The sequence below is a fragment of the Neofelis nebulosa genome, chromosome 12 (assembly GCF_028018385.1).
Source record: "Neofelis nebulosa isolate mNeoNeb1 chromosome 12, mNeoNeb1.pri, whole genome shotgun sequence".
Lineage (NCBI taxonomy): Eukaryota > Metazoa > Chordata > Mammalia > Carnivora > Felidae > Neofelis > Neofelis nebulosa.
Window position 1 is genome coordinate 47214221 of NC_080793.1, and position 12489 is coordinate 47226709.

A 12489-nucleotide genomic window follows, 5' to 3' on the forward strand; every position below is an offset into this window, starting at 1 on the left:
AGATCATGCCCTGACCTGAAGCTGAAGTCAGACACTTAACTGACTGAGCCACCCAGTTGCCCCAGGATGATTAAAAAAACAAAAAACAAAAAATAGAAAACATATCTATAGTTTTTCTTTGGGCTAGATATATCCTTCCCTCCTAGAAAAATTTCAGTTTACATTTAGGTGTATGACTCTTGCCAGTTTGGTACAACTGTGTTCCACACCAGGCTCAAGTTCTCATTAATGCTGAGTTGATGTGTCTTAATAATCTCCAACTGTGCTAACTTCTCCCAGGTGCAATCTTACATTTCACAAGGTTAATACATTTAATGTATACACTTACTGGAACTGTTTTTATCACATCTTAAGATTTTCATTTAGTCAAAGACCTAATTTCCAAATTTATTTTTCATTTCTTTTGTCTACTTTTTAAAGTGTCAAGGAAAACACCTTTATTCCATTAGTTAGCATTGCCATTCTTTCCATTTTTCCTCTGGTAATGATGAAGTTCTTGGTTGGAGGAACAGAAAGGGAGATGAGAGAAAAGTGAATTTAATAAAGTGTCTATTTTCCAGAATGCTTTCAAAACTGTTGAAAAGTTCATGAGGGTAGAGGGGAACTTACCCAGCCAGCTAATGAGCTATTCTTTAAAAAAAAAAAAAAAAAAAAAAAGTCATAGTAGTTCTTAACCAGGATATTATGTTCATAGAAAAGCACTTAGTATCATGCCCATCAGGTCTTGAGGAATGGAGAGCTTTAATAACAACACGAACTTTTAATATTATACTTACAATTAATAACTTACTACAAAAGCCATTTGATGTCTCTACTCACAACTATTTTTAACTGTTTACATTACACAAATTAGTAAAACAATGTAAGTGCAACTGTTTAAGTTTTCATGCTCTTAAGAGGTATTTATGTAGAAATAATTATTTTGTTAATTATACAGAATTCTTATTATTCATTAAGGTATATCTCTAGGGATTTCTTCTAGGAATGCTTTATTAAGTCACTGTTACTGTCAGTCAATATATTAATAAGTCAATTTATTTAGATTTCTCACTAATTCTAACAGGTCTTCCTTCCTCCCCAACCTTCTCCCTTTATGTAATTATAGAAAATATGTGAACCTAAGTCTGGTACTACCTTCAAATCATAGAATTGTAAAAAGTTGTTGAAAGTCATTCATTGAAAAGAGAGGAAAGCCAACACCACACTCTTCTTTTCCTATGCTGAAAGTCTTCTGACAAGATCTTTCCTTCCCATCTACTAAGAGTGGTTTCTTATTAGAAACAATTAAGAATGACTGGTTCTCTTACCTTCCCCACATATCAGAAGCTTTTTGAGGACTGTCATAATCTTCTTCAGTGAACCCTCACATCCTAGAACAGGCTGCACAACCTATATACACAAATTTTAAGTGATTAATAAATAGCTAACATAAAAAAGGAGAGATGTTTTATTAGTCATAAATGTTCTATTTTCTCTCTTATTGCTTTCTTTTAGCTGCTATAACGCATCAAAAATGAAAATACAGAAGTGGATTACATAGTGTCAGAGACGTGGTGCTCCATGCACTCTAATAAACGCAAATAAATATCCACACGGTTCTGGAGAAATCACTCAGGCTGTTTGGAACAGGTGCTTTGTACAGCATCATGATAAGTTGGAAACAAAGTTAAGTGTAAAATAATGTATTTGTCCATGTAGGGAAATTAAAGCCCTGTAAGACTTTACTATACTTGCAATGTCAGTGCCCCATGAACTGGATTCTTATGACCATTAACAAAATTGAAAAGGAAAAAAAAAAAGGGGGTGTCTGTGGATATTTTCAACAGGCAAGGAGGAGGCAGAGAAGCAAAGACCCAAGTAAGACCCCACAAAGGGGGGCGAAAGGAGAGGCGTTTTTAGTGCTTTCTGCCTTCCAGGGACAGCGGGGGCGAGACAGAGAAAGGAATGAAGCGGGAAGGGTAATCAGGACCGTTGGCAGTCGAGAGGAAGAAGTAGGGGGTCGAGTCCTGGAGTTTATGACTTCGCTGCGCACCTGCTAGGGGGTGGGGTGCCGCTCCCCGGCACAGGAGGGGCCCCGAACGGGGGGAAGCGGAACGGGGGCTTTGGCCCTATGGATACCCACCTGCCGGGGGCAGAACCCCTCGCTCGACGGCCTCCGACCCCGGAACTCCGGCACCCTGGCAGCCCCTCCCCGGCCGCCTGGGGTTTCGGTATGGGTGCTGGGTTCCTCCCTGCCTGGCTGCGGTGGGGGGGGGGGGGGGAGGGTGTTAGAGTGCAGGGCCCCTCCAGCAGTCACCTCCCGAGCCCGGGCCCCTCCGATTGGTTTTATTCCCCTCTCTCCGCCCTGCAGTTCGCCCCCTAGACGGTCCCTGGCCCAGAGAGCAACGCGGTCGGCGGGGAAGCGCTGTCCCGCGCTGCGCGGAGCCGCGCGGAGTTGGTGGTGCGAAATTGACGCACAGTTGCAAACTATCCACCAGTTAATATCCTGCTCGCTTCCGCACCCACGCAGCCTGCTCTTCTCGCCCCTCTTCCGCCTGTATTTTTGATTTTAGGATCTTCTGGTTCTTTAAGTGTTTGGATAAAATTGGTCTCTATGATCTACTGAGATTTAACAAACAAAAAAATGACCCGATGGTCCGATGGTTTTCATACTTTTTTTGAACGCTAACTGCAGATATTGTCATAGGGAGGAGGGGAGAGAGAAAAGTGTGTGTGTGTGTGTGTGTGTGTGTGTGTGTGTGTGTGTGTGTGTGTGTGAGAGAGAGAGAGAGAGAGAGAGAGAGAGAGAGAGAACCGACCTAGGATAGGGGGAGGACAGGGGGCTTCCTTCTCTTGGAGGACAGACAGAATGATACATACTGTCATTAACAGTTTTGACCCACCCAGACCCCACCCTTCGGTTGCATCCATCACACAGTCATTACAAAGGGGCAGCGCTGTCACACTGCTTGCCCTGCTCCTGGGGCTCTCGGGCTGGCTTAATGAGGTGCACCCAGCCGGGACTATTGTGCAGCGCGAATCAGGAAGGAACGCGACGGCAAGGATCCTAGCAGCTGCTCGCAGCAGCCCCGCAGCAGCAGCCAAGCCCAGACCTCAAGTGGATGGATGCCTCTGGAAGTGTTTTCCTGAACGAACCCATCAGGCAGTGGAAGACTGTGACAGGGCTAGTGAACTTAGATGGGGCATTCCTGTCCTGCAGTTGAGCTGGCTGGAGGCAAGTGCAGTCACTCGGGTAATCGCTGGGGTGCTGGGAGCCGGGGGTGATGGTGGTGGTGGTTTTAAGCCAGTCCTCAGTCCAAAGACGGCTTGGATCAATTTGCCCTCCAACCACTCAACTCTCCCTTTTACCTTTTGTTTTGTTAGCTTGGCTTTTTCCACCCCCATCCTCTCCCTCGTGTGGTGTGAACCGCGCGTCTTGCTCTGAGATTTGTGCATTTAAATGTAATTCTGATTGGCGAATGTTCTTTCCTTTTTGTTGTGATTACTAGAGATACTTTAGTCCTGCCTTCCCAGTTCTGCGCCCTGCACAAGCAGTTTTGAAAAATTAAGTGCAAAAAGCATGACAAAGCAATATGAGGTTGCCGTGGTAAGTGAACTTTTAAACCAAAAATTACCATTTCTTCTTGTATGCTCGGTCTGTGGGTGGTTTGAAGGGGAATCCTCACACACAAAGGGCTGGGGGCTGGGAAGAGGGGGTGGTGAAACAAAAAACAGTAGTTCTAATTTTTTTTTTTTTTTCTAACTATGGTCAATAGACATGTTCTGCATTTATCTGGTTGATACTCTTGGGATGGTTTTGGGCTTGATGCATTTAAAGTGGGTGAGAGTTGGCAGTCTGCAGGGTTGAGGTGCTGGGGAGGAAGGAAAAGGGACCTGGGTTATTGTCTGGTTTTTAAAAGAACCCTGCAGCTCTGACTTCCTGAACTCAGCCTAGTAGAGTAGCGGGGTCATTCCTGATCCATATTCTTAAAAGGGAGAAAAGGAGCAATGGGGGGGTCACCCTGAGTCACTACAACTGTCTTCGTGCCCTCGCCTGCACTGTTAGACCTCCTGCTGTCATCCTCATACCTTCTCAGGTAGCAACTTGAGAAGCCATCATTCTTAGATAATTCTAAACACTAACGGATGATAAAATAATGCATTTGGTAACGTCTTAAAAAGAGGTTTGAGCTGGAGAAAGGAATTGCTTACCACTCCACCTCTCACTTTTCCTGTCTCTTCTCCTTGCCCTCTCTCCTTTTACACTAAAGAGTACAGATTTGTTGAAGGGTCCTTCCCCAATCTCCTCTCCTAAAACCTTTTTCCTGTTTTTAAAATAGGAGGTGTATTCTAGAGAAGGATTTCTGAGTTTTGCCCCCTTATCTCGTTCACTTTCTGAGACTAGCTATCCAACTTAATATTTGTGGTATACTTAACCAGTTTGAGTTTGGTAAAGGGCTCAACCTTTCTCCTGGAAAATTCTAAATTGTTTGACCAGCTCTGACTTAAACAAACAAACAAACAAACAAACACTAACAGTGCTCAGTAGTCTTAACTTTTTCTGTTTGTGAATCTGGTTGCCTTTTAATTTGTCAAGGGCTGTTGTCATGGAGATGACTAGGATGCCCTATTTTGGAATGGACCCACACATTCTCTGATGAGGCAGGCCTTCTTTAAGCTTTCTCATTTGAAGGATGGGATGGCAACAAAAATGCCCCGTGAGAGTAATTGTATTCATGTTTTGTTGAAATCATTCTTAATTATCATTTGTATGTTTGCAGATATAATTGCAAATGCTTACATTTTTCAAGATCTATTCTAAAATATTTTTAAGTTATTATAAACTTCCTCTGATCATAGAAAAACAGGAAATAACTTTTTAAACTGATTCCATATTGCAACAAAATTATTGAATTTTATTGGGCATATAGTTTAATAACTTTTTTTAACAACTGACTTATTTTTTGTCTCTTCTGCATGAAGTTGATGTAATTTGCCAGTAACTATCGAAGGAAAGTGACAACTTACGCAGCTGGATCACCACTGTTGCTTTTAGTCTTGCTATTTGCAATCTCCATGTTTAAAACGGTTTTCTGTTAGAGATTTTAAACACCAAATGGCTAACTAAACTACTAATCTGTTGATACAAGCAGAATCAATTTGGTGAAACTTTGAAAAAAAATCATAGAGGAGTTTAAATTAGAATCTAGTATTTTATATGTTTGTAGTAGCAAGAGTTTCAGTTGGGAAGTTTGCTTTTCTTTTGCACTGATATTCTTGGATTACAGATAATCAACAATATGTTTAACTCCATAATTTGTTTTGGACCATGCTACTCAATTATCATACCTATTTACTTTTGTGATTAATCTTGATCTATACTAGTACTGCTTGTTTTTTCTAATAAACATCTTAAACTGTATTTATGTGAAGAATATAAACAAAGTAAGCATTTACTACTACTGTACAAATATTTGCAAGTAAATTTATGGCCTGTATATATGCAAAATTTGGTTACTTTAACACTTTGGGAAAAAAACTTTTAGTCAGAATTATTTTACAACAGTCATAATCTCATATAAGCCCTCAACTTTACTATCACTTTCTATCTCCACACTGAAAATAATGTTTCACTTGAAGATATTCATAGAAATTATTATTTAAAATAAGCTGGGTAATTGAAAGTTGTCTAAATGATAATACTAGTGCCTATAGTTTAATATCTTATAAACACACTTAGATTATTTAATGCCATCTTTCCTGGCACTTTCCCTCATTAATACCACAATTCTGTGGCAATTTTAGATTTGCTAAATATTCTCAATATGAAGAATTCTCTATATCAGAATGTAATATCATTTCTTTCCTCAGCGTTCTAATTATATGGCATTTGCACATTAGAAATGCAGTGGCCGTGTTCTGATATTTTCCCTAAATCTCAGTCCATTAGAGTAAATTTTACAAAAAACAGAAGGCTTATAAAATTCATAAGAACCAAATTCTAAGTGTTTTCAACTAAGCAGTAGTCTCATAGAAATATTCATTGCTTCCCATAACATCGACTCACTTTATGTAAATAGGTATCATAAATAAAGGACCAACATAGATGACATAGACGTAGGGAGTGTAGGTGGGTGGTAGCCAGGGTCACCTAGCATTCTGTTGTGCATTTTGCGTACCATGTCTAGGACATGAAATGTGCTTGCAAAGCAAACAAGCAAAAGAAGAATAGCTGAAGTGATGTTATGATTTTAAAAATTCAAAAATAACCTTCATTTGTTACTTCTAATTAGTATTAAACTTCATGTGTATCTTTTATCAAGCACACAATCTAAAACAGTGAAGAAGTTCCCTTAAATAGTTAACATTTGTTGTCTACTTGCCATGATCCAGGCATGAATCCACTCATCTACGTGAGTGCTTTACATACATTATCTCAGTTAATCTTCAAAACACTGTAGGTGTTAGGTTTTATTATGCCTAGCAACTAAGGAGAGGAAGGTCAGACAGTTTAATGAGCATTTGAATCAAAATCTATCTAAACTTGGGTCCAAAATCAAACAAAATGAAAATCAAATCATAGAAAATGTGAGATCATTTTCTAAATTTAAAGAGACACTTTACAGAAAACCCACATAATCTCCACGAATTCAGAGGATAGGAATGATTACCTGTTAATCTTGGCACTTTCTTTGATAAAACAGTTTTGAAGAAATAAATCTTACTGAAACATTCCTAATTATTTTCTCAAGCTGGGTTTGGTTATATTAAGCTAATTTGGCTGGTTGTTTCTCTCTTGGAACAATAATTATGAAGAATTTATTGCATTCTCCATCCCACCCCAAAAACAAACAGAAGGAGAGGAAGATTAAATCAATTATAGTGACAAAAGTATTTTCAAATAAGTACCAACAAAGCCTACTTACTAAAAAGAAGACCTAACTGCAAACCCAGTTTTCCTTAAACGGGGACTTAAAATAAGCAGAGTGACTTTTTTTTTTTTTCATTTTACCAACTTAAGTGCTCTTTTTCATTTTAAAGACTTAAAAATTTTGATTATAATAGCATTTGCCTGAGTAATGAAATGTTATGTGATTTGATAGGTGGCAAATCATTTGAAGTCTTTTTTTTTTGACATAATATGTGTTTTTTAAGTTAGTTTCCCTTGATATACCTATAATCAATTAACTTCTGTAATTTTGTGAATTTTTAAACTGCCTTCATTTAATTAACTAAAGAGACATAAAGATAGAAAGTGAGATAGAAAAGAGAATTTTCAAATGAGATCCTATCATATGATTCCTTTTTAAATATGAAAGATGATAGACTCTCAAATATTAGAAAATAAACTGTTTCCCTTGAAAACACTTGAATTGTGCTTTTTTAATTTATAAATTTTTTGAACCTGAAAGATTGGGACATAGATATTGTATCTGCTCCAGTTTGCTTATTTATGACCTTGAATCTGTACAAATGGAGATGTTAAGATTTTATGGAGATAATCCATTCAAGTCCCCTTAAGTACCAGTGAAGAAATGTTTAAGGACATCATTTACATTCAGCAGAAAACTACTTTCTGCTGTAGAAAACTACTATTTTTCACTTTCACCTGAGAAGAAATGAAAGCACTCAGAATAACTCTGTCTGCATGTGATGCAGTAAATGGGCTCCTAAGTTGTTTGTGTAAACCTTTTTTTGTTTGTTTTTAATTAGCTTCTTTAAAATGCACAGACCTCACATGTTAAAAGAGCATTTGAATCTATACTCTTGTCAAGTGAAGAACTTTTAAAACTTGATTAATCTGTTTTGCGTCACTTTTTTTTTTTTTAATTTTTTTAATGTTTATTTATTTTTGAGACAGAGAGAGACAGAGCATGAGCAGGGGAGGGATAGAGAGAGAGAGGGAGACACAGAATCCAAAGCAGGCTCCAGGCTCTGAGCTGTCAGCACAGAGCCTGATGTGGGGCTTGACTCACAGACCATGAGATCATGACCTGAGCTGAAGTCAGACACTTAACTAAGCCATCCAGGCACCCCTTGGGTCACTTTTTATAAAATGAAATCATCTGGACCTATCATGTTTATTTTTTATTATTATTATTTTTTTAATGTTTATTTATTTTTGAGAGAGAGAGAGAGAGAGAGAGAGAGAGAGACAGAGACAGAGACAGAGCTTGAGAGGGGAAGGGCCAGAGAGAGAGGGAGACACAGAATCCAAAGCAGGCTCCAGGCTCTGAGCTGTCAGCACAGAGCCTGACGCGGGGCTCAAACTCATGAACCACAAGATCATGACCTGAGCCGAAGTCGGGTGCTTAACCGACTGAGCCACCCAGGCGCCCCTATTTTTATTTTTTTAAAGATTTTTATCTTTAAGTAATCTCCACACCCAACATGGCTCAAACTCACAACCCTAAGATGAAGAGTCACACACCCTACTGACTGAGCCAGCCAGGTGCTCCATAGTTCTAAACTATGTGTCTAAACCCACTTTCTATGAGAATTCCAGTAGCTTTTTTAAAAGTCTGATAATTTTCAACCTTTATGAACCATGTTAGAATCAGGAAAACTGTGGGGCTTGAGTATTTCAATCCCACGATATTCTAGTCGTTGGTCACATCTAACTCAGCTTGACTTCACTTTGACCTTGGAGAACAAACCTTGACAAACCCTTGGATTTTCACCCCCAAGAAACTAATTCTGGTTACTTGCCTCATTTTAAATAAAATTCATTCTCAGTTTTTATTATAGTTCATAAAATAGTTGTATAGCTCTCTATTTTAATCTTGATTTGAAAGTTTACATTACATTATTATATACTAAAATAATAGAACTATAAGAAGACAATTTTCTTTTTTCTCAAATTCATCAAAGTGCACGGGTCTATATATACAGATAATAAATAAGTGTAAATATACGTATACAAAAAGTTATGGTTTTGTTAGTATGAAGTGTAAGAGAAAACTTATTAAAGTAGCTTTTCAGTTTTAAACTTAAGGAGTAATTAACGCCCCAAAACTGAACTGTATCAAATGTTGAGAACATTAACTATATTTATTATTAACCAAAAATCTAAGAGTATTTTAGGTCTGTGGAGTCTCCACTGTTGCTTCCCTATAACTTCATAAATGGTATTTCCACTTGAAAAATTAGGAAGTATGGACTATGTTTAAATTAGGAAAAGAATTGGGGCGCCTGGGTGGCGCAGTCGGTTAAGCGTCCGACTTCAGCCAGGTCACGATCTCGCGGTCCGTGAGTTCGAGCCCCGCGTCAGGCTCTGGGCTGATGGCTCGGAGCCTGGAGCCTGTTTCCGATTCTGTGTCTCCCTCTCTCTCTGCCCCTCCCCCGTTCATGCTCTGTCTCTCTCTGTCCAAAAATAAATAAAAAACGTTGAAAAAAAAAAAATTAGGAAAAGAATCGAGGGACCTTAAGATAGTTCCTGCATAGGTTCTGGAATCCTTCAAGCTTTGCACCTCAATAATCCCTTTAGGTTCTTTTAAATCTGAAATTATTACATTTTGTGTTCAAATGAAAGTTGCACGTTAGAGATTTTCAAAGCCTTTCAGAGCATGAAGGGTTTACAGGATAGGGAAAAATAATACAAGCTAGATACCACCACACCTGACAGACATTGATAGAGGTTGAGAAGACAGTGTTAATGGTTTTTTTTTTTTTTTTTTGAAATAGAAATATAAAGTTAATGCAACCTGAGGTCATTACTGTTAAGAACTGAGAACTCAGCTTTTTGGGTGTTTCCAATCAAAATCATTAACCATGGGGGGCGCCTGGGTGGCGCAATCGGTTAAGCGTCCGACTTCAGCCAGGTCACGATCTCGCGGTCCGTGAGTTCGAGCCCCGCGTCAGGCTCTGGGCTGATGGCTCGGAGCCTGGAGCCTGTTTCCGATTCTGTGTCTCCCTCTCTCCCTGCCCCTCCCCCGTTCATGCTCTGTTTCTCTCTGTCCCAAAAATAAATAAAAAACATTGAAAAAAAAATTTAAAAAAAAAAAACAAAAAACAAAAAACAAAATCATTAACCATGGGACACATTTTAAATATTTAATAGATCTAAAAAATACTACCATCGTTTGTTAAGGATTATGAGAGTGAAGATCGCAATAGAAATCTAGACTTTTGAATTTCGAATTTCTCCGTGCTTAATTTATCAAATTAAATTTGATATTGTGGTAGAGGTGGTGTTTAATACGGTTAGTTATCATAGATAACATAACATTTTAGTGTGTCTTAGAAGACAAATTAGCGGTATATGTTACTTCACAAACACTACAGTATGCTTACTAGGTTTTAGGCACAGTGTTTTAGAGCCAGAGAACACCCCACTGGGAAAGATGGCTTTGCTATCAAGCATTGCAGTCAGTGTAGGAGACAGACATGTCAACAAATGGTTATAAATGGAGTGAGATCATTGCTATCCGAGGTATGTACAAAGTGCTTTTAGGAGCACAGAGGGAGCTATCACCAATTTGCCTGCCGTTGGCTTTCGTGAGGGTATTCAGGAAGTGCTTCTCAGTGGAGGTGAAGTTTTGCACACCGAGTTTTTTTTTTTTTTTTCACTAAAAAATGTAAGAGTGGATCTTCAAATAATATAAAGGTGCAGTATATATTATTCTAGTTTCTACATTTGGATGTGTACTTGAGGGAGAGCAAGTTTTCTGTGTAGGATGCTGAATTTTTTAAGATTCATTAGTGTAATTTCTCAGATACACTGCCTTTGACAAATGTGCATAGCCAGGCAAGCCTTTAATATATTGATTATGTTAGTGTTTTGTTGCTAGTAGCATAATGGATAAAGCACAGGCTCCATTTTTATTCTTCCATGTTCTACCAAATGAAAAAAAAAGAAAAGAAGTATATTGCAAACCGTGAAAGGCACATAAAAGCAAAAGTAATTAAATACCATAAATGGTGAGGGAGATTGCCTGTAATCTGCCTGTGATCTGGGCTAGAATTAGAAAGGGAGGTGTAAGAAAGAGGTTATTTGAGAGGCAATGATATGAAAATGTTTTATCATAGAAAAGAGTTCTGCTTTATAACAATAGGGTATCAACTTAAGCGATTTCACTTTTCTTTGTGTGGCTTTCACATTTACAACAGAGGAGGGAAGTACTATTAATCTGAAATTTTCTTTACTTATGATTAAGTTTCATCATTGATCAGACTAAAACCACCCTATTTTTCTTAAACTCCCAACTGCATGAAAAATCTGCACTTCAGATTAGGACTTCACGTGAACAGCGTTATGCATTTTGCTTTCTGATATCTTGACAATGCAGTTTATCCCATTCTCCCTGGGATTCTCTCCTGGCAACAATTTTTTATTTCCTTGTGTTCATTTTTAGGAAAATCCTCTCAATATTGTTATATGTATTATTTTATAGGAAGGAAGCATGTAAAATACTCTTGAACTCATTTTACTTGTGAGTTTGAATAGCATTCAGATTAGAATGATTTCCCCAGAATTTTATAGGCTTGCCCAATCCAGCTGTATATTTTATATGCTAATGTAAATTCTATTTTTGTTCCCCTTGGGGGTTTAAGTGATTATAATTGTTGCTCTTCAAAAGCCAAACAGATGATGATTGCTGCTTCAGGAGTATACCAAAAGAAACTGGCTTTCATTAAACCTGCTCATCCACTTCATAATTATCTCCATTTTATCTAGCTAAGAAGCAGGAAAAAATGGCAAATACAGTTCATTGAAGCCAGTTCAGTTATTTAAACATCACTTTATTGAACTAGCAGGAGGTGTAAAGTAGGGGGAATGTTTTCATTCTAACACTGATATGTAGCCAGTGGCCCAACTCAAGAGTTAGTTGAGCATCAAATGCCAGAGGCCACAGAGAATGAGAGGGGAGATATTTTGAGCCATTCTGAAAGGAGTCCTCTAGTGGATACAATAAATAGTACTGCAATGGCAGCTATGCTGAAATACTCTTTTTGCTTGTTCTTCCTGAAAGTTAAAAATGAACTTAGCTATTTAGCTTTCCACTAAGACTCAAATGCATCCTAAATGAAAGAGACATTTCCGACACAACGTGTAAAAAAAAAAAAAAGTGGGGGAAGGAATATCGATAGGTTCCAAATATCAAATCCTTCAAAGAATCCTTATGGTCATATAAATAAGCCTTGTGATCTGACCATGGGTCAGAAAGTAGATTCTTATAAAGGTTGATTTTCCTCAACAGAGAAATCTTTCCCATTCAGGTAACACAGGGGCTCTGAGTTATCTGTGCCTTGGTCCTTGGGGGTGTATGGAGAGGTGGCTTTGGAATTGGGTTGTAGTGGAACATGTTCCTGACCACATACATTGCTGGCTGTCATGATGGCAGTGAGGGTCCTTGAACTGTCACCTGGAAGAATAGGAAAGTACCCCGAATCAACAGCTGTTGAAGCTTCCAGCTGTGAGAAAGCAATTCTCTGCTGGTTAAATGAAAAATTCTGAAAGCGTTCTCTCCTCTAAAATTTCAAAGAGCCATGTTTTAGAGACCAACTGTC

General features: G+C 38.4%; 1 protein-coding gene across 2 annotated transcripts in view; it reads left to right on the top strand.

Annotated features, from left to right (window-relative positions):
• The first annotated feature begins 3480 nt into the window (after positions 1-3480).
• ELAVL2 (ELAV like RNA binding protein 2) overlaps positions 3481-12489 on the top strand; it is a 165632-nt gene continuing 156623 nt past the window's right edge. The window contains exon 1 of one of the 2 annotated variants that reach the window (XM_058695212.1): positions 3481-3586. In XM_058695212.1, the coding sequence (XP_058551195.1) occupies positions 3560-3586 (27 nt within the window). In that variant the 5' untranslated portion in view covers positions 3481-3559. The remainder of the gene's footprint in view (positions 3587-12489) is intronic. The other variant, XM_058695205.1, reaches the window with a different exon arrangement.